This window comes from Garra rufa, chromosome 20 (genome assembly GCF_049309525.1).
Source record: "Garra rufa chromosome 20, GarRuf1.0, whole genome shotgun sequence".
In the NCBI taxonomy this organism is placed as follows: Eukaryota; Metazoa; Chordata; class Actinopteri; order Cypriniformes; family Cyprinidae; genus Garra; species Garra rufa.
The window spans coordinates 35,640,280-35,663,427 of NC_133380.1; the positions used below are offsets into that span (position 1 = coordinate 35,640,280).

Genomic DNA, 23,148 nt, shown 5'->3' on the forward strand with positions numbered 1-23,148 from the left:
TTCACTTCAGCTCGAGCTCGAGACACCCCAGCGCACCCCAGCGCACCCCCGTCTTGTGTTGAGATCGGCGCGTGCGAAGTAGGTAGAACAGATCTCCGCTTTGTTCTTTACGCAGTGTGTGACTCCCTCTGCTACAACGACGGTCGAGGACAAAGGAAACGAAGGTATATATATTATATTTGTATTTAAAAATAATTTCAATCTTGTTACAATCTGGTGTTTTTTTTTAATATGCGGACTGCACGCTTTCTCAAACGGTCACAAGCGCTCTTGTAGCTTTGATACTAACAGGCCTCAAAAGAGCGGCCTACAGCGACGAAAGGATCATAGTTTGCAAAATTATTTTAGGTGATAATGTAACCAATCTATGTGTGGGTTATAGTACTATTGCAATGCTGCTATTATAGATTTATTTATTTGTATCACTTCGCGTTGTTCGCGCAGCCTAGCTTAGCTTGGTTAGCCTAGCCTAGCAGATATGCATGGATTTAGCTATTCTTCGTTGTTTTGCGTTCGTTTTTGTTTGTAGGGGAACAAGTCAACGATTAAACGTTTATTTTATTGTAAATAGTAGCCGGTGCAAACATTGGGAATTTTGTTTTAAATGATTTGAACCGATTGATGTATGGTTTGTAACGGGGTAGCGTTTGGAAGAGGGTGTGTTTTTACTACAAGGCTTTTTACGATTTGTTTTCTTTTTCAGACTAAGATTTTGAAGCAGTAAGGTGTCTACATGGCCGTCAGAAGAGGACACATAAGGTATTTGAAAGTAAGTATGTCTAATCTGTTTTTATTTCTTTTTCTTCAGTGAAATGGTGAGTTATCTTACAACAATTCTATATACTATCAACATATGAAGGGTTTTTAAGTTGCACATTGAACAGCCGTTGTTTTGATTTATTTTGTATGTATTTGATTGATCTATGGGATGAATTTCAGTGATAAACTTCAAGTGCTTATAAACTGGTATGTTTGTAAAAGAATATGTGATCCTGGACCACAAAACCAGTCATAAGGGTACTTTTTTTCAAATTGATATTTATACATAATCTGAAAGCTGAATAAATAAGCTTTCCAATGATGTGTGGTTTGTTAGGAAAATATTTGGCTGAGATCATTTTAAATTCTGGTATCTGAGGGTTCAAAAAATTCAATATTGAGGGAAGCCACCTTTTAAGTTGTCCAAATGAAATTCTTGGCAATGCATATTACTAATCAAAAATTAAGTTTTGACATTTACAGTAGGACATGTACAAATATCTTCATGGAACATGATCTTAATATCCTTTTTGGCATAAAAGAAAAATGGATCATTTTGACCCATACAAAGTATTTTTGTACAAAAATATTCCTGTGCTACTGAAGACTGGTTTTGTGGTCCAGGGTCACACATTTGTCTTTAAGGCAAGAAAACAAACTTCTGGTTATGGCCAAAATAGTTTTGAAGGGCTTAAGTTATTGACTGAAACAGTGATGTTTAGCGCTTCTCTGATGCATTTTGACATGGATAATGTACAACAGGCAAACGTTAGCAGTGTAGGCACACTTCACCATGGCCAAGAATAAAAAGTAGAAAAATGTGTTCAGCTAAAATATCAAAAGGGGACTTGTAGCTGAGGAACTTTACTATAGAGGGTTTGCACTTAGGATTTGGTCAGTTACCCGGATACACGGTCATATTGGCGATACTCTGATGTAAATAACAGCGTGGGTTGCACGGTTACTGTACTACTCAATGCATTGTTCTGCTAATTTATGCTGTCTAATTCAGGAAAAAAAACATGTGGAAGCTGCTAAATCATATAGAGGAGGAATTAGTAAGCAGGAAAGGGCGCAATATTTTGACAAACTAAAGTGATGGTAAAGATGCGTGCGAGCAGTATTAAGATAGTAGGCTAATATTTCATCTACCTGACTGGAAATAAAAAAAAAAAAAAAAAACACAAATGTTGTCAAGATTCTTGCCCTGGAGATCCTGTTTGAGTTTGGCCAACCACAAACGCCTTTTGTTCTTCAGACAGTTTTTTGTTTTGCACTCTTCAGCCTTGATTTCAGGGCTCTAACACTTACTTTTCTTGTTAGGAGTAGAACTTAAATTAAGGTGCACAGTCAAAATTTCAGGAGCACATTTTACACAATAATCAAAAAATCTGAGAAAAAATTAGCCTTTCTATTACAAGGTGATATTTGACTCCTTAAAGTGATTTACAGGAGAATTTAGTTTTTACATTTGTAATGGCATTTTTCTAACTTTATTAAAAGCTGTATTTTATTTAAATTTTTTGAAAAAAGTATATATATATATATATATATATATTAGTGGTGGGCCGTTATCGGCGTTAACGTGCTGCGTTAACGTGAGACTCTTATCGGGCGATAAAAAAAATATAGCCGTTAATCTATTCTCAAAGTTGGGTTGGGAGCTGGGTCTAAACTACTTGAGCTATGATGACTTGCACCTTGATATTTGAGCACGGATGACGTATACCTAGTCGAATTGCACTGTAGGGGGCGAGAACGAGTCTTCAACTTCTGTGAAATTACCATATCAAATGAGACGTGCAAACATGGATGCAGTTATGAAGCCGCTTCAGGGCAGGTGCGTTGCTAGATCCTTTTTACTGGGGCACATGAGTTATAATTTACTTTGATAATCCCGAAATAAAGACATTAAACTATATGCAACAACTGAATTGACGCTTCTAAAAGCAACGCAGTTTAATGGAAGACTATGCACGCAGATATCCATGCCGGTGCGCGTCTGTGTATTTAATGGCAACACGCACGTCGTGCAGCCTTTTGCGCACAAGTACTTGGTTACACAAGTTTGTATAGGTAATTATGTAAATGCAATTGTCAAGCAGTTTGTGATGCATTTTGGAAACAGGAGATGAGCGCCTGGTCTAATGCGCCACCTGGCCCGTTCTAGAAGACTTACTTTTAGTCATTATTTGGGTAGCACACATATTCTGAATGCCTTCAGCAGAATTCAAATTAGCCATTTTAATCTAGATTAATTCCAAGATTTAATCTAGATTAAAAAAAAATAATCTATGCCCACCCCTAATATATATATATATATATAAATATATATATATATATATATATATATATATATAAGCTTTTTAAATTCTCTAATTAAAACAACTGAATAAGAACAAGTAGGATAAGAATAAGTTACCAATTAAATGAAATCAGTATTAACAATTAATTTGTACTACAGAGGTGGCACAGAAGAACACAAAAGTGCTTGTAGGTGTGTTTTCATGTTTAATGAGGCTCAGAGGTGGCATGATTGCAATCAAATTCATGTTGAGATTAATGTTTTAAATGTAAAATTTTTAATACAGAAACATTAAATGATTTAAATAACTGAGAAGATACTTTAAAAATGAAACTAAATCTGCCAGCAGGCGGCAAGACACTAATTTAATTACTGAATCATTCATTTATTTGATTCGTTCGAACCGCAGATTCATTCAGGAATAAAGCAATTGACTGTCTTTATGAATGGGAAATTGAATTATTTCACTAGATTTAGGGCTGGGCGATAATTCGATAACGATAATTATCACGATATTTTTTTTTTCGATAAAACGATAATGGCAGTTCGATAAGTGCTCGATAATGTTTATGCACTATGCGTAACGTTGCGCAGGCATTTTGCAGCCTGCGCTTCCGGATGCCGCACGCAGTATTTAGTTTACAGCCACAGGGCTCTACAGTGCGAACATTTCACTCGCATTTGCGACTAAAAATTAGTACGTGCGACTGTAAAAAAAAAAAAAACATTTAGGAGCAGCATGTGCGACTGACCCGATCAGCATATTTGTGTTTGCGCTCAGCGGAGCTTCAAAGGTTTCTATGTGTTTTTGCAACGTTGAGTAATGTAGGCTATCACAGACATATCTCACCAATGCTTTCATAAATAAAATGTAGAAAGAGTGTAAATCAGAGACTGATTGTACAATAAAGAGAGCGTCTTTTTTTATAATAGAGCTTTGTGATATCGCGAACTAAGATGAGTGACAGCTTTTAATAATTAAGGGAGTTTGTAAATGAGATATTGATCTAATACAGCAGTTAATAAACAAGAAGTTATTATTAAGTGACTTACATTGACTGACTACAACACTATGCCTGATTGTGCTCTATTTCCTCATCAAAAATAGTCTGAAAGAAGTCACATCTGCGCGCATATATCCATTCAAAAAGAGCGCCAGCGGTGTTTGGTTTATGAATGAAATGTGTGTTTTTAAACGAATCTAGTGAAATGATTCACTTTCCCATTCATAAAGAGGATTTCCCGAGTGAACCATCCGTTCAAAAGAATCAAATGAACGATATGATTCAGTAATTAAATCAGTGTCTTGCCGCCATCTGCTGGCAGATCTGTTCAGTTATTTCAATCTTTAATATTTCTGTAGTCATGATTTAATTAAAAACATTAATCTCAACATGAATTTATGATTTTGATTGCATTCATTTCACCTCTGATCCTCATTAAACACATGAAAGGGTAAAAACAAAGGTAAAAAACAAAATTCCCCTGTAAATCAATTTGAGGAGTCAAATATCAACTCATAATAGGAAGACAAAACATTTTTATCAGTTTTGATTATTGTTTAGAATGTGCTTTTATTTTTTTATTTATATTGTCAGACAGCTAAAACATTTTACAAAATGTGTTAAATCAGCTGCACGAAGGGACTGGCATGCTGAAAAGATTTGTCTATTCTTATTTTTGTTGAATGTTAAATATTCTTAATCATTTTAACTCTGCATTTAGAGTCAGAGCCATGTTACAAGTGTTGTATCATATTACAGTTCTTATTTTTTTATAAAAAAAAACTTTTTATATATTCTATTATTATTTATAATATTGTATTCTATTGATGTTGATTTTACTAGTAATATTCTAATCTGTATTCTACCTCAATTGATCATTGTTTGGAAAGTATTTGTCATGTTCTGACAAAAAAAAACACAAATTTGTGGTTTTTCTTTCATTCAGGAGTAAAATCTGCCTTTAATATTAGTAGATATAAAGATTTTACATTTATCGTGATAATTATCGATATCGACTGATATGAAAAAAATTATCGTGTTAATTTTTTTTGCCATATCGCCCAGCCCTAACTAGATTAGTTTAAAAGCGCACGTTCATTCATAAGCGAAACACCGCTGTGTTTGAATGGAGATGCGCAGCAGCTCAGTAGTGACTTGTTTCAGGCTATTTTTGAGACGAAATAGAGCACAATCAGGCAATAGTGTTATAATCAGACAGTGTAAGTCACTTAATAATAACTTGTTTATTGAACTGTTGTATTAAATCAATATCTCATTTACAAACTCCCTTAAAAAAATATTAAAAGCTGTCACTCATCTTAGTTTGCGATATCACAAAGCTTCATTATAATCAACGATACTGCACTAGGGCTGGACAATATATCGAACGATATTGTGAGGCGCGTTTAGTCAATGAAGCCGGTACTTTGATTAGTAGTAAATCTCCATCACGTGCGTTCTGCTCAGGTTCAGCTGGAGCGGCAATTAATACACAGAGACGTAAATCTCTGACAAGCTACGCCATATCGAGCTTGATATCGAATGCGATATTGAGCATTGTTTACATTCAGTGCCACCAATATGGCCGATTGATTACTCGTCATGAAAATGCTCTATTACTGGTTTAATTTATCACTTGGGACAGGAAAACTATCGGTTTATCACCAAATTTTTACTGGTTTTGTGCTGAGTACAAGTATAAAGGCCAGGAATTAAGTTAGCAAGAAGTGCAAGTAGCTATATATTGCATGGTGTTATTAGGCCTATATTTATATCATGTTGCAACTGATTTGTTGCTGCAGGTTTGTGAGGTTCAGAACCAGGGTAATGACAGAGACTCACACAAGGGTGGCAGCTCAGTAAAGGTAAAATTGGCCATTATTTTTGTGTGTAGACTAATGTCGGATATTGGATGTTGGTCATTCTTGCCTGTTTTTTTTTTTTTTTTTTGTTAGGTTTTAGTCTGATAGTTGAAGTTTGATGGTTTGGTTACAATGTATACTCTTTTCTTAAGCAGGAAGTGTACGACATGCCGAACGGTTATGAGGACCACATGAGTGATGAGCCAAGTGATGCGAAAACCAACCTGATCATCAACTACCTGCCCCAGAATATGAGCCAGGAGGAGCTCCGGAGTCTCTTCAGCAGCATTGGCGAGGTGGAGTCGGCCAAACTCATTAGAGACAAGATGGCAGGTACGGAGGTGGAGAGAGAGGCCGATTGTTTTCAGTTTTACTTTATGTCTGTATTTCCAACACCTTTTTTTTTTCCCCAAAAGTCACTTTTTTTTTTCTTGTTTGGCTTTGAGGAATATTTTATTTTCATACTTAAATGTTCTATAGGGAATGCACTTATTTTTTCAATGTTTTGAAGTATTTTTAATTTTTTTTTTTTTTATTTGAAGGCAAATCTTTGATTTTCTTTTGACCAGTTTATTGAAGCTTGGGTCAGGTTTGTGGCAGCCGTCCACTGTGGTGTTTTATGCTCCAATAAACATTTTGCTCACAGATTTTTATTTGTTTTTTTTGTTTTGTTTTTTTGTTCGTTTTCACTCTATTTGAAAAGGTGTAAAGATGGTACTGGTCCGATTCAATATCGTTGAGCTTTTAATTAAACTTGGAGTCCTCCCACAATGTGCTGAGTTTTGATTTGACTGAAGTCAAGCACATTTGTTTTTCTGTAATTTTTTTTTTTTTGTGTGTGTGTGGAGACTGCAAAAACTCTTGACTTTTTATTTTTTTTTTAATGATGTGAGCCTCCTGTCTTGTTCTGTGCGAAGTGTATAAGCAAATGTGCTTTAATTTTTGGATTGTGTTTTTGTTTTTTGGTTGTTTTTGTTTTCCTATCGTTTTTGAGGACAATTATCAATTTTCAGTTGAAGTGTGGAGTACCTGGAGAGGCCAAATGAAGTCAGTCTGGTGCCATCTTCATGCATCTATGCCATTAGCTTTATTTGACTTCTGTTTTGTTTTTGTTTTTATTTTATTTTTTATTTTTTTACTTGCCCACAGCATCCCACTATCAATGGATTTTAGAAATATGATGTACAGTTATGATGTGGAATGTACATTCTGTATTTTATTTACTTAAACATTTATAAATGCCTACTAATGTTTTTTGTTTTTATTTTTAAGGAGGTGAAGGAAGGTATTTGTTTTTTTTCCTAGAAACTACTCTGTGAAGACTGTTGGTTTTTATTTCTGTATCCTAACCGTTTTCTTGCCTGATGTCAAATTTTGTTTTTGATGAACATGTAACTGTTTTTGTTTTTGCGATTGTCATTCACAAGAATAGCTTGTATTGTTTCTTTTGTGCGGAGAGAATAGTCTGCAGGATGTGGACGAACGTTTGTTATTTTTATTTTGTTTTTTTCCCTTTTTTTTTCTCTAGGCCACAGTTTAGGGTACGGATTTGTTAACTATGTTAACCCTAGTGATGCAGAAAGGGCAATCAATACACTCAATGGCCTGAGACTACAGTCTAAAACTATCAAGGTAACGTGCAAAGAGGTGTTTTTGTATCCATGTGTTCAATAATAGATGCCATGTTGGTACACTAGACTCAAAGCAGTTAGGACAGTGTTCCAGTCCTGCCTGCTTTCTGTAAGGAATGAACAGCTTCTTGAGTTTCAACAATTGTTCCTTTTTTTTTGGTTTCGTTTTCTTTACTTTCAGTTTCATTTTCCTGACATTTGATGTCTCAAGACTTTTGCTCTTATAATGTGTATGATTGGCTGTCTTTGACTTAGCATGGTTTAATTTCGGTACAGAATTATACTGAAGTCAGTGACGGTTTTTATTTTGGCGTTTAAGATCAAAATCTGCTTTTTTCATTTCTTTTGCGTGGTGTGGTGTAAAAACAGAGGAAACATGTTAGTCATTTGCTTGAGTATGAAATTGTGCCGAACAGAAGCCCTGCGCTGAAGTCCCAGACATTTATTTCATTTGATTTTATTATTGGTTTTGTTTTTGTTTTATTTCTATACATTGTAGTTTAATTCAATCTGAAAGTTGTCAATTTTTTTTTTATTTATTTATTTTTTTGGTAGACACACAAAAACTGTTTTATTCTTACATGAAATACACAATATCATTGTAGTGTTTTTATTTTTCTGGGTTTGTTTTTATTTTTATTTCATATGTGAAACTCAGATGTGAGGTTATGCTTTGGATACACTTTGGAAATACATTGTTTCATCAGTAATGTGAGCAAAAAAGATGGCTTATTACATTTATCTTTTATAATGGATGGATAAAGTGGTTTTTAATGCAGTTCTTCTCCATTAAACTAGGTCTCGTTTGCCCGGCCGAGCTCTGACAGCATCAAAGATGCCAACCTTTATATCAGCGGTTTACCCAAGACCATGACGCAGAAGGATGTAGAGGACATGTTTACTCAGTATGGGCGTATCATAAACTCCCGTGTACTGGTCGATCAGGCCTCTGGTAATAATTTTGTCCTGTGGTCTGCAGTTTTCCATCATAAATGTATTGTAGGTTTAACTCATTTTTGGGGGCTTTTTAACCTGTCAGGTCTGTCACGTGGAGTTGCATTCATTCGTTTTGATAAGCGGTCTGAAGCGGAGGAAGCCATCAAGGATCTTAATGGATCCAAACCAGCTGGTGCCTCTGAACCGATCACAGTGAAGTTTGCTGCCAATCCAAACCAGACCAAGAATTCCCAGCTGCTTTCGCAGCTGTACCACAACCCATCCCGTCGGTTCGGAGGACCTGTTCATCACCAGGCTCAGCGCTTCAGGTAAGAAAGCCAATTATGCTTTATGTAGCTTAAATTTTGTCCAAGATTTTTGCCTCGGATCAGGGGATTTAAACTCCTGAAATCTGGCAACCACAACCATGAAAGTTTGTGAAAAGGCTTGTTACCAATGCAATATAATGCAAAAGTAAAAATGCAAAAGTAGGTGTTTTTTTTTTTTTAATAGTATCAGCTGTGGTCCGAGCTTTACATGCTCGTTTAGAATCACTTGTTGCTAGTGCTCACCGGGTTTCAAGAAATAGCATAGATTTCTCACTCATTTCACAACAGATTGGAGTGACAGCAGTGATTCTAGAGGCGAAGTTGTTTGGAATTAGGAGGTCTTTCGTGTGATACGAATATTGCGCGTATATGTGAAAAACCATGCAATAGACAATCGTTTACGCCCTTGAAAAAAATGTGATGGTCGATTTCTTTAAAAATTTTTACAGACCTTTAGGCAAACAGGCCCACTGAGTTTCCTTCCGATCAACCTCTTGCTTGTCTAATAGGTGCTCTAAGTTTATCAGCCTATGGCCGGCATGTATTTTGAGTACCAAATGTCCTCAGCCGCTTGTGGTACTTTGGACCAAGACCTTGCATACACATTTTCACGTCAATAGGGCAAACAGATGCGTAGTTATGGTGGTTTCTAATGTGTTTTTTTCAAACACTTCTCAATCAACTTTGGCTCCCGAATAAAGCTGTTCTGGGCTTGTGCAAGTTTGTTTGCGTTGCGGTCCGACCTGATAAATGTCCACGCTGTGCAGCTCAAATGTAGCATCATTTAGTTTGGCTTTCATTTTGTTTGATGTTTTTCATATGCAACAGAAATGGCAGGGCTTATGAGTTGAACAACGTGGATGGCATTTTCAATACTAGTATTGGAATCTGAACAACCCTAATTCTGTTCAAAAGTTAAAGCTGTTTTAGTAAAAAAATAGCACTGCCCTTTTCAAATGTTTTGGCGTCCCAATGCGACTGAGGGTTGAAAGTTCGTTTTTTTTTTTTTTTTTTTTGATGATTATTGATATTCTTCAGGGAATCGTAATGGACAAATCTTAGGCGTGAGTTAAGGATTCCAATGACATAAGACACTCGAGCCTGCGACAAACCATTTAGGAGTTATAAGCGATTTTGCACATTTGAGCACTGTAGCGCCCCCATAAGACCAGTTGGGGCTAACCTTGGTGAGGTTGTAGACTGTAGGAGTACTACCCTCCCTCCAAGTTTCAAGTCTCTATGGCCCCATTTACACTGTCAGTTAAATGCGACCCAATTCTGTTTTTTTTTTTTTTTTTTGCTCACATGTGACAGATCGGATCTGTTCTATGACTGTAAACAACCTCCGTGAAGTTGGCACCCCATAAAAAGAAATAATGACCAAAACTATTCCATTCGTTTGTGCTGATTTGTGCCGCAAAAACGAACGTTTGTGCTGGTTTGTTGTTTAAGATATTAAACATTATTTTTTTGACCGTATGACATCACTTTCCACCCCATGTTGTCCAAATCGCTCCAAACCGGCGCAGTTAGTTTGTGCTCGATTTGTGCCCGTTTGTGCCGTTAAAATAAACACTGTATCTGTTTTCCTTCCCTAGATATAACCAAAATATTTTCGGGGCTGTGACGTCACTCTCCACCCCAGTTCCTCTAAATCACACAAAACTGGTGTCATTCGTTTGTGCTCGATTTGTGCCCGTTTGTGCCGTTGAAATGAACGTCAAATATATTTCCATTTCTTAGAAATAACAAAAACAATTCGGGGCAGTGACGTCACTCTCCACCCCATGTCGTCCAAATCTTTCCAAACCGGTGCCGTTCGTTTGTGCTCGATTTGTGCCCGTTTGTGCCGTTAAAACAAACCTGGTATCTCCGAGCCCTTCTTAAATATAATGGGGGAAAATACTTGTTTGGGACTTTTACGTAACTCTCCACCCCATATCGTCTAAATCTAGCCAAAAGGTGCCATTCGTTTGTGCTCGATTTGTGCCCGTTTGTGCCGCTAAAATAAACATTGCATCTAATTCTCTTCCTTTGAAATAAACAAGCAGGGTGTTTTATAGCATATTTTACACGGAGCTCCTGCAGATTTACACTGCACTTACAGTGTATAAATAATATTATGAGATTAATGATAATAATAAAAAAGAAATTAGAACAGAAACATGAAATTACAGAAAAAAAATACAATGACACTTTTGAATGTGAAACTAAATTGCCAATAGATGACAGCATGCTCCTGTTTTAATGAGTGAGTCGTAAGTCATTTATTCAATGGAGGTATTAAACACGGCTGATTCAATCTGGAAGGAAGAACTGTTTTTATGAATGGGTCAGTGAATTACAAATAGAACCGGTTTGTAGTCCAAATCGCCTCAACCCGGTGCTTCTACAGTACTTATACTCTTTGATTTTATGTCGTGGCCACGAGATATTAATTCGTGGGAACGACATCCTTATGTTGTGAGACGATAGATGCAACGATGAGGGAACTACATGCATTTCTCGAGGCCAAGAGTTAAGTACATAAACAAACCTGCATGACCATAGTACCCCCGATTAGATAGGTTTATTAATATTTTATTTTGAGTTAAATGATTGTATCAATTATTCTAGAAATTAATACAATATTAAATTATTATATTAACAATAGGCGATGCTGTCTGTGCGCGACGTTGAGAGCATTCAAAAGTTTATCATGAATAAATAAAGTGCATCAAATAAAATGGCCCTACAAGAAATATTTTATGCATCCCACAATCTTGTCCATTAACTGATCCTATTTTTTCCGTAATATTTTTATTATTCGTTTATATTCGTTATTTTTCCTTTTATTTCAATCTCTTTACTTAATTTTTTTAATGTAGCCTAATACTGTAAGGTTCTATGACTGGGGTTTGCACTGGAATGCAGTTTAAAGGTTGAATTTACCATCTATTGTAGCTTAATTTATTTAGTCTAATTAATAGACAAATATAGTGTTTCACTGAAGAGTGAATTATTCAAGTAGTTTCATTTGGAAATCATTTATCGTCACACAGAATACGCCTACATGACATTCCTTCTATTAACTGATCGTCTTTTTTTCGTATTATTATTATTAGCAGTTGTAGGCTAGTAGTAGTAATTTCTATTATGATTAGCCTATTATTATTGTATATATTTTAATTTTCGTTTATATACGGCTATTTGGCTATGACTGATTTTTACTGTAGTTTTAAAGTTAATTGAATTGAACATTTATTTCGTTTCGTCTTTATAGACTAGACTATATAATACTATAGTGTTTCACTGAGGAATGAATCATTCACGTAGACTATAGTTTCATTTATAAATAAAAACATTTTCGTGTATCGTCACACAGGGGTGTAAATGCAATCATAAAGTCAAACTTAATTGGTAGCTAATTGTCAGGCGTGAAAAAATATAGCCCTAACCAGTTAATAATAGAATAATAGCCTAATAATAATAGCCTAATAATAATAATAATAATAATAATAATAAATATAGCTGCAAGCAGCAATTAACGGGGTTCGAGTATTTAAGGCCTTTACGGCTTCTACACCGTTAGGGTGTTGGCCAACATGAAATATATGGCTGACACCAGAACATATCCATTACGAAGAATACACTCACAAACAGAAACATACACAGAAATGAAATGGTTAAACTATTGTGTTCATTAAGCATGATTACAGACACAGACAGATGCACACATATTTTGTTGCACATAAGAGATTTGTACAATAAATGATAATTGACAACATGCTTAAAACTTGTGTTTTTAAGATTTGATATATCATTGTCATGTTTCACTGTAATCATAATCATGTGTAATTGTCAAATATGATATATCTGTATAAATTAAGCTTTAAACTTTGGCTAAATGTGATTTGAAAAGTTATAACAGTGATTTGGTATCACTTACATATAAATTTAAAACTACATAAAGCCATTAACCCCTACAAAGCACTGTTCTATTAACATGTGTAAGCCCATTAGTGGTATTCTATTGCCATCTAGTGGCTATAGTTGTAATTTTATTGAAATAGAGGTGCATTGTTTTTAAGCTTTATAACAATTACAAAGCTTATTTTGCCCAATGTCCATAAACATATGCTTGTTTTGAATCATACGATGCATGATTTTACTTAAGTTTCTGAATTTTTTTTCTTTTAGTATTTGTAGACTTTAATGTACACTAGATAAAAAGCATATTATGAAATGGCTCTGTTATAGCTGACCAAATGCAAATGTTCAACATTTTTTTGATAATTACTGACCAAGAGAGTCTGGAGAACTGAACTGCACTGATTTTATTGAGTATGGGTTGAAAATCCAGGACGAGTTCACCAAACTATGTTTTTTAAATGATCTCATGTTTTAAAAGAACAGTTTGATTGACAACATTGGTCCTAGAGGCATAGTTGTTCAGAATGAGGAGATCTATCATATGATATGAAGATATAGTATATATGTGAAGATATTGACGTTTAATTAGGATTTTAGTTCTATATACAATAGAAATATCATGTTTTTGACACCTTTTTTAACTGTTATAGCGCCACCTATGGTCCGATCTTCATGAAACTTTGCATGCTTGTTAAGGGTCATCTGCTACATGTTGTCACCCATTTTTGTAAAGTTTTGAGTTTTTGTTTAGGTTTTATAGGCTTTTGGATATATGTTGCCATGCCCATTTTACTAAATTAGCCCATTATAGCCAACCACAGGACAAAATTCAACATTTTTTTGATAATTATTGATCTAGAGAGTCCAGAGAATATTACTGCAGTGGTTTGATCCAGATCGGGCGAAAAACCTAGGACTAGTTCGCAAAAGTAGGTTTTTAACATATTTGTGAATAATTAATGAACGATTTGATTGACAGCAATGGTTCTTGAGTCAAAGTTTCTCTGCATGAGGGGATCTATCAAATGATATGCATATTGTGTGGATGTGTGAAACGCCGCGTGATTACAGAGCCAAAAATACTCGTTAGCGCCAACTAGTGGCCGATTTCTTTCAAAATTCTTACAGACCTTTAGGGGCATGAGTCGAACATGCTCACCGAGTTTCGTTCTGATTGACCTCTGTTAACCTTGTCAAATAGGTGCTCCAACTTCATTGGCCAATGGCGGCCATGTTTTTTGAGATACGCCAATGTCCTCATAGATACTTGTGGCCCTTTGGTCCAAGACACTGCATACCAATTTTCAAGTCGATCGGACTAACGGCTGTGTATTTATAGCTGTTTATATGTTTTTTCCGCCTTATAGCGCCATCAAGTGGACAAGCTCCGCAATTTTTTTGATTTGACCAAAGATTAAGCTTATACACGTGTGTGTTGAGTTTGGTGAAGATATCTCATTCCATTCAAAAGTTATAGCCATTTTAGTAAAAGTGGCCCCGTCACTTTCGAACGTTTTGGTGGCCCTTTGCGACCGTGAGTCAAAAGTTCAACTTTTTTTTGATAATTATTGATATTCAGTGTCCAGAGAATATTTCTGCACTGGTTTGGTTCCGATTGGGCGAAAAACCTAGGACTAGTTCGCAAAAGTAGGTTTTGGACAAATTTCAAAATGGCGGAAAAATTTGCATACCGGAAATGAAATCGGAGATAGCCATTTTGTTTTGATTGACCCAAGGATTTAAATGATATAAGACACTTGAGTCTACGACAAACGGTTTAGGAGTTAAGAGAGGTTTCGCGTTTTGGTTCGCTATAGCGCCACCTATGGTCCGATTGGGCTGATTCTTTGTGAGGTTCTCCTCGATTTTTGCTCTATCATCTGACCAAGTTTCAAGTCTCTAGGCCTTACGGTTTGGGCTGCCCGTTCAGTTTTACGGCAGAAAAATAATAATAAAAATCCTAACAATTACAATAGGGATTCAGTGCTACGCACTCGAACCCCTAATAATAATAAATAAGTGACTTAGAGCTATATTTTTTTATTTATTGTGTATCGCTTTATCTAAATGACGTTGTGTAGACTATGTTATTTGCCATATATTTAGCAAATATTGTGAACGACAATTATGCCAATAGTTTTGTTTTTATGATTGTATTTATGCCTGTGTGTGACCATAAACGATTTACAAACACTATATATGTAAGTTATAATTAGACGAAATAAAATGAAATATGTTAAATTCAACATATAAACTGCATTCCAGTAAAAATCCCAGTCATATAGCATAATCAAAGCTTTACTGGCATGTCCAGCATTTACAGTATCATTTACATTAAGAACGTTGAGTAAAGAAATCGAAATAAAAGGAAAAATAACGAATATAAACGAATAATAAAAATATTACGGAAAAAATAGGATCAGTTAATGGACAAGATTGTGGGATGCATAAAATATTTCTTGTAGGGCCATTTTATTTGATGCACTTTATTTATTCATGATAAACTTTTGAATGCTCTCTACGTCGCGCACAGACAGCATCGCCTATTGTTAATATAATAATTTAATATTGTATTAATTTCTAGAATAATTGATACAATCATTTAACTCAAAATAAAATATTAATAAACCTATCTAATCGGGGGTACTATGGTCACGCAGGTTTGTTTATGTACTTAACTCTTGGCCTCGAGAAATGCATGTCGTTCCCTCATCGTTGCATCTATCGTCTCACGACATAAGGATGTCGTTCCCACGAATTAATATCTCGTGGCCACGACATAAAATCAAAGAGTATAAGTACTGTAGAAGCACCGGGTTGAGGCGATTTGGACTACAAACCGGTTCTATTTGTAATTCACTGACCCATTCATAAAAACAGTTCTTCCTTCCAGATTGAATCAGCCGTGTTTAATACCTCCATTGAATAAATGACTTACGACTCACTCATTAAAACAGGAGCATGCTGTCATCTATTGGCAATTTAGTTTCACATTCAAAAGTGTCATTGTATTTTTTTTTCTGTAATTTCATGTTTCTGTTCTAATTTCTTTTTTATTATTATTATTAATCTCATAATATTATTTATACACTGTAAGTGCAGTGTAAATCTGCAGGAGCTCCGTGTAAAATATGCTATAAAACACCCTGCTTGTTTATTTCAAAGGAAGAGAATTAGATGCAATGTTTATTTTAGCGGCACAAACGGGCACAAATCGAGCACAAACGAATGGCACCTTTTGGCTAGATTTAGACGATATGGGGTGGAGAGTTACGTAAAAGTCCCAAACAAGTATTTTCCCCCATTATATTTAAGAAGGGCTCGGAGATACCAGGTTTGTTTTAACGGCACAAACGGGCACAAATCGAGCACAAACGAACGGCACCGGTTTGGAAAGATTTGGACGACATGGGGTGGAGAGTGACGTCACTGCCCCGAATTGTTTTTGTTATTTCTAAGAAATGGAAATATATTTGACGTTCATTTCAACGGCACAAACGGGCACAAATCGAGCACAAACGAATGACACCAGTTTTGTGTGATTTAGAGGAACTGGGGTGGAGAGTGACGTCACAGCCCCGAAAATATTTTGGTTATATCTAGGGAAGGAAAACAGATACAGTGTTTATTTTAACGGCACAAACGGGCACAAATCGAGCACAAACTAACTGCGCCGGTTTGGAGCGATTTGGACAACATGGGGTGGAAAGTGACGTCATACGGTCAAAAAAATAATGTTTAATATCTTAAACAACAAACCAGCACAAACGTTCGTTTTTGCAGCACAAACGTAGCACTAACGAATGGCATAGTTTTGGTCATTATTTCTTTTTATGGGGTGCCAACTTTAGGGGTGTAAATCGGAGCCTTCAAGACGATTCGATACGATACCGATTTCTTAAGCCAACGATTCGATTATTTTCGATACTTCAGAATTCCCTGTGATACGATGCGATTCGATCCGATTCGATTCAATACTAGATATTTTTACATGATATCTATTAAGTTTCAAATAAATCAACAAAAATAGTAAATAATTTGCCTTTTATTGAGAATACAGAAACAGTATTCTATTCACATAATGTGTATGTTACACTAAAGCAGTTGTGCTCAATGCACTGCAAATAGAACAGCAAATATAAGTTACTGCATCTACAAAGTGCAATCAGATAAATTGTAATAAGAAAAAAAAAAAAAGGCTAATGCTTATAGTGCAGGTCTACTATGGCCAATAGGCTCTATGCACGCGTACTTCCGCGTTTGACGCAAGGCTGCTATTCCGTTTCCGGTTGGAGAGGTTTGAAGCGGAGAAAAACGCGATTATGGCAGAGTCGGCGAATTTTACTCGGTGTTTGCAAGAGTTGCCCAAATGTACAATCACTGATGTGCAGTACAACGCCACAGAGCAAACTTGAGAAAGGTTTCAAGTTTTATGTGTCTTCGTATCTGTGCAATTATGAAGGTAAATTCAGCTAACCTGAACCGCCTGAACTGAACTGCTATTATTTTTTTACGATTCGTCCAGCAGCAGGCGTGTTTGTAATTTTGTCTGAAAGTGTCAGGTAAAATCAGGGCCACAAATGAGATCTCAGTGAAAGCTCACTGCTACCGCTCTATGAGGAAAGCAGAGACTCCACACCAACTGAGAGTAGAGTAGCTTAAAAGTGACGTTCAAAGTTCTGTTGGACATGTTCAGTCCAGTTCAGTTTTTACTTTTCTAACGTTACCACTGTTCAGCTTGGATAACCACAGCTGTTATCTTAGCTAGTATGGATGATTATTGTACAAAATAATAAGAATAAAAAATGTAATGCAGTTCTACGACAGATGAATAGCACTGCATTATCACTGCTAATTATAGCTGAAACAGTGGTAATGGAGATACAAGGCGGCAAAGTTGGTTTTATAATCACACATTCTTTAGGAAACGTGTGGAAACTTAGAAAAGTGTTAAATTTAGCAGATGCTGTACACTGCGGCACACAGCAGTGGTGGCTAGAGGGGCTGTCCTCCCGTCTTTGAAAAGATACTTTCATACGTTTAGATGTCATTTTATATGTTTATTTAATATAATAAAGCAAATAAGCATCAACAATATGAGTGGAGTCTGTTTTTGTGACTAACGTTACCGTAGTATAGAAGACAATACAAGTTATTAGAAAAAATAGTACACAGCACTCTACAATCGCGCCGGAACGGAAGTAATCCAGCATCCTTATATTCCACCGGAAGTACGTCATTCACCGCCGTGCATACAGCCTATTAGCCTATTCACTGTTTTAAAAAGTTTCATTTATACAAAATTGGTTACATTTTGAAAATACAATTTGCATCTTATTAAGAGGTAATGGTCGCACATCCTCTGCAGTATGAACTGCAAATAGAATACTACTCCACAAAATCAGTTCAAAATCATCGCTCTTGAAAGTCAGACAACAACGTGAGGTCTGTGAACATGAACAACATCATAGATGGACTGTGAAACGAAAGTAACACGTGTGAAGTAGAAGACAATAATGAGGTTAGCGCCACCCGCAGCTTAGGAGTAGGTAGTACGCTTACGTCGGAGCCATAGACAGTAAAAGAAAGGTCGGAACGGATTCTAAAAATAGACAAGTGAACAAACAGGCGGCAAAATAAACACATTAATCGATACTCTTGCGGACGATTCGATGCATTGAATCGGCGGCTGCATAATCGATGCATCGATACGAATCGATTAATATTTACACCCCTAGCCAACTTCACGGAGGTCTGTAAACAGGTATGCATTTAGATAATTCGAGATCTGTTTCAGGCCTTATTCATATGTGGAAATTAATCAGATATAAGTCGGATATGTGCCAATGCGACTCATGTAAACGGGCAGATCGGATTTTCTTAGGCATTGCGTTCTGTACGTCATTAAAATTGCTACAATTTGTACTTCTCTGCGGTTTAATGACGTCTTATGTTACCCTTGCTGGCAAAATGAGTGTGAATGTGCACAGGATATTTTTAGGTACAGGTAAAATGGTGAAAAGGTGAAAAATGGGGGGTTTCACAAAAATGAGTTTATTAAGCCCCCGTCTAGTGATCCCAAATGCTCCAAATAGTGATTAGACATCTAGAAGTTTCTTTATTTGTACATTTACTGAGAGGGTTACCTTTTCTCTGCTCGCTTCTCACGCTGACTGTCATCCAGAGTGTGCGCATAATGCGCTTCCGACGGCGCACAAACCCAATAAATATATACACAGAATTACAGTATTTCAGTATTCACGCAAACATTAATCTGTTCTGTCTTAAGTGAACGCTTGGGCAACTGTTGGGAAAAAACATCTGATGTGTAACATTATATTTGATTCGTGCATTACAGTATATCTGTACAGTAGTCTGTCTCATTAAATTCATTAAATAATCAATTTATTTCTAATAAACACATTTGAGTATTTGTATTTCGCACATGAATGCTTTTGTTTAAATGTAAAATGATAAAGGTAATGCATTTCTTTCTTTGTAGGCTATTTGTTATACTGTTTTTCGCATCTGTTCTTATTTATAATAGCAAAGATAAAATAAAAAATAGCTGTATTGTGATTAATGTAGTAATTGTTAATAAGAAAAAAAACTGGAGGAAATCTTAAATCTTTCTCATAATCAACTTTGCTGACTCAAACGGGTGTAGCGTAGTCCAAGAAGTCATGCATCATATTTTTTACAATTTGTTAATTGTGACTGGTTTGATCAGCACTGTTCACATATTATTCTCTGGAAGGAAGCATGTGTAAAGGAGGTAAACGACAACAATGCATGCGCGATGTTTAAGATGGTATGGCAGGTGTAAATGCATGAATCGGATATGGGTCACAATTGAAAGAACGTGTAAACGGACAGCCAAAAAAATCATATATAGGCAACAAATCAGAATTGGGTATCAAGACCTGCAGTGTAAACTAAGCCTATGACTTAGGCCTATGGTCTGCCTAATCAGTTTTACGTGGAGATCGCTGATCCTTGGCCATTCTAACAATTGCAATAGGGTTTCAGTGCTGTGTGTTTGAACCCATAAACATAAGTGTTTTTATGATAAATAACCGGGTGAAATAAGTGACTTTAACCTAGAGTTGTCCCTCTAATCCATCTTTTGCTCTGGCAGGTTTTCACCGATGAGTGTTGACCACATGAGCGGTGCCTCCGGTATGAATGTGTCGGGCAGCTCTTCCTCTGGATGGTGCATCTTCATCTACAACTTGGGTCAAGATGCCGACGAAGGCATCCTGTGGCAGATGTTCGGTCCGTTCGGTGCCGTCACCAACGTCAAGGTCATCCGTGACTTTAACACCAACAAATGCAAAGGGTTCGGGTTTGTTACCATGACGAATTACGAGGAGGCAGCAATGGCCATCGCCAGCCTGAACGGATACCGCATGGGAGACCGAGTCCTACAAGTGTCGTTCAAAACCAGCAAGTCTCACAAGTAAAGGGACTGATTTTTTTTGTGTGTGTGTGTGTCGTAAGAGAACCTGGAAGTTAATTGAGGTTTGTTCTAAAAATTTCAGTTATTGTTAACTGTCTGCATATACATATTCATACATCTGTGTTGGGGTGAAATAAATTCGTCCTAGTGTTTTATTTAAGGTTTGAGCAAAAATTAAAATATTGCATTGGTGGTTTTGTCCCAGATGCCTGGCGTTTGTGAAAACTCTGGACAGTTTAATATTTTCAGATATATATTGAAGGATCAGAGTTTTTTTTTTTTTGTAAACACTGTTACGATGCCTTAAAGATATCAAGGCATTGTTGCTCTTTTCTTCTAAACCCTCTTCCCTTAATCACACTGGACTTAATGGTCCCGTTTTCTTCATTATATTATAATGTGAAAGCTTTTAGCTTATTGTCAGTACAAACTACACATCCCCACTTCTTCTAGACTTTTGTAAATAGTGACTAGTCCGATTCTTCAGTGCTCCAGCTCACCCATCTGGGAAGTAAAAGAATGATGGAAGGACCAAAGAACTTGGAGTGTGTAAAGCATATGCCTTTAAGTGTTTTAGTTTTCCTGTTTGGAACTTAATCTAAAACCGGAAGTATTGTCAATTGTCATCTAGGATGTCAATTTTTGTTGTTTGCTTCCTTTTTTTTTTTCCACTGCAGTTTGCATTTATTTTTTTAAACCAAGTTATTTTGTTTGATATATTAAAGTTTGTTTTGCATTTAACAGCATGTTTCCTTTTATGATTTTCTGTCTTTTATTTAGGTGTTTTTTAAATTATGGTTTTACATGATTTTTAGCAGCACTCCCCATATCGTGTTAAAGGTCTGGAACATTTCTGGATAAATTTGAGTCTGATAGGAGCAGGGTTGTAGGCACGTGACTTCAAGTTGTCAGTCTAGATTTGGTTAGATCAGTGTTCAGTTACACATTTGCTTGCAGAATTAACATTAATAATGCATTTTAATGTAGTGTTTTACTCTGTACTTAGTTGATCCCGAAATGCAGCTTTGTAAATTTTAATGTGAAATTTGAATCTGCTTTTTGAGACCTTGTCAAGTCATGTAAAGCCACACAGAGGTGAAGAATTGTATTTAATTGTTCTCAAGATATCACACAGTACTAGTACACATCCGGTTTGCAGATCAGCACTGTACTTGTGTGCATGTTCGTTTGTCAGTATGTTTGACATTGGTAATTGTACACGTCATGCTTTGGGTCTGGTAGTGTGACCTAAAGTGTTGTAGCAGGATGTTCCATGTGTTTCATTCAAATAAATGCCATTGTTTTGTCGTAAAAATGTATTGTTACTTTTATTATGATTCTAAATATATTTGAGTTAATAATAAAAAGTCTTCCAGATAGCTTAAATTTTGGGTGTTCATAATGGGTAAATGTTCTGCTTTCATTTGCTGAGTATATTTGCCAAACTCTCTTGACAGTGACAGACAAATAATGTTTAGGAATCTAGTGCACAAGTCTTATGAACCGCTCTTGTGATATTTTTCAGTTGCTTAAAAGGCTGAGCCTCATTTTATCCATAGGAGAAATAAAAAGGCAATAAAATTGGCTTGTAGTTTTAGGTGAAAATGGGGAAATTACACAGGTTTGAGTGCAAAGTTATGTATAATTGTGCTTTTGTAGTAGCTGTTAGGTAAACGAGTTAAAACTACACTAGCATTCATGCGGTCATGAGGTAAACTGGTTGAGAATCTGTCATACTCGCTGTATGCAGACTCTTCAAACGTTACAATAATAAAATTTTACCAGAGAAATATTGTGGTAGCAATAGTATCAGAAAGCTATTCCGAATTCAGGCCCAGTAGCGGCTGTATTTTTACTGCAGCAATTATTACCTCAGTGTGCTTTTTCTCTGTGCATTTTCAAGGTTCAACACTAGAGGTCGCACTTGGGAGCCAAGTGGAAAGGAAAGGCCAATGAAATTGGCAAGTGGAATTTGCTGGTTTTAATAGGCTAGTGTGGCATTTGCTCACTCGTTTTATTCTTTGGAGCCAAATGCAGCATCTCTTTGTGAGAAGCAGCACCTCATTCAACTCTTGATCTCCTCGTCTTGGGTTTATGACACAGGCAGCGCTCTCTCTCTCTCGTCTACACAGTTAAAGGGATAGTTCACCAAAAAATGAAAATTAGACCATTATTTACTCACCCTTCAGGCATCCTAGGTGTATATGACTTTCTCCTTTCAGACTAATACAGTCGGAGTTATATAAATTATCCTGGCACTTCCCAGATCTATCATGGCAATAGGTGAGTGTTTCTCTTCATCAGTCCAGTAAAGTGCATCCATAATGAAAAGTGATAGTTGCGCATGCACCGGTGAGTCTTGTGAAAACCAACGTTTGTTTACAGGAGCAAAGGAAACAAAGCTTCCTTACTATAGCAGGAAATTAGTCTAATCTTGGTTTATATTGAAATCTTCCATTTTTCTTTACAAATCCTCATTTGGTTTCTCCATGGTGCGTTTGTCACTTCTGAGCGGCGCATGCGCAGCATCATTGTCGTATGTCACCTGCCCAGAGCAGCTTGAGATGAAGAGAAACACGCTTATTGCCACATAATTTTGAATATAAATCTGGTTGGTTTTGTCTGAAAGGAGGTCATATGCACCTAGGATGCCTGGAGGGTGAGTAAAATAATGGGTTAATTTTCATTTTTGGGTGTCGTAAGAGTACACCTGGGTGCTTCAGTTGCAATCTTTGAGAGGAAATTTCCTCTTAAAGGGGTCATCGGATGCAAAGTTCACTTTTGCATGTTGTTTGAACATAAATGCGTTTTGGCAGTGTGTGTACACATCTACCCTATAATGATAAAAAAATAATAATAATAAATTTCTCCATTTTTTTTTTTTTTAAATCAAGCCATTCTCAGCTTCTTGTCGGTGTGACGATAGATTGATTGACATGGCCATCTAACAG

General features: G+C 36.2%; 1 protein-coding gene across 5 annotated transcripts; it reads left to right on the plus strand.

Annotated features, from left to right (window-relative positions):
- The first annotated feature begins 26 nt into the window (after positions 1-26).
- elavl1b (ELAV like RNA binding protein 1b) lies at positions 27-21,512 on the plus strand. Of its 5 annotated transcripts, none has more exons than XM_073825440.1 (8): positions 27-164; positions 704-769; positions 5,871-5,933; positions 6,083-6,263; positions 7,459-7,562; positions 8,360-8,513; positions 8,601-8,826; positions 19,877-21,512. In XM_073825440.1, exons 2-8 carry the CDS (start codon positions 734-736, stop codon positions 20,199-20,201), a joined length of 1,089 nt encoding a protein of 362 aa, XP_073681541.1. In that variant the 5' UTR covers positions 27-164; positions 704-733; the 3' UTR covers positions 20,202-21,512. The 5 variants fall into 5 exon arrangements, with proteins under 5 accessions (XP_073681541.1, XP_073681542.1, XP_073681543.1 ...); XM_073825441.1 differs by having other exon boundaries at positions 6,086-6,263; XM_073825442.1 differs by lacking the exon at positions 5,871-5,933.
- Positions 21,513-23,148: the final 1,636 nt, after the last annotated feature.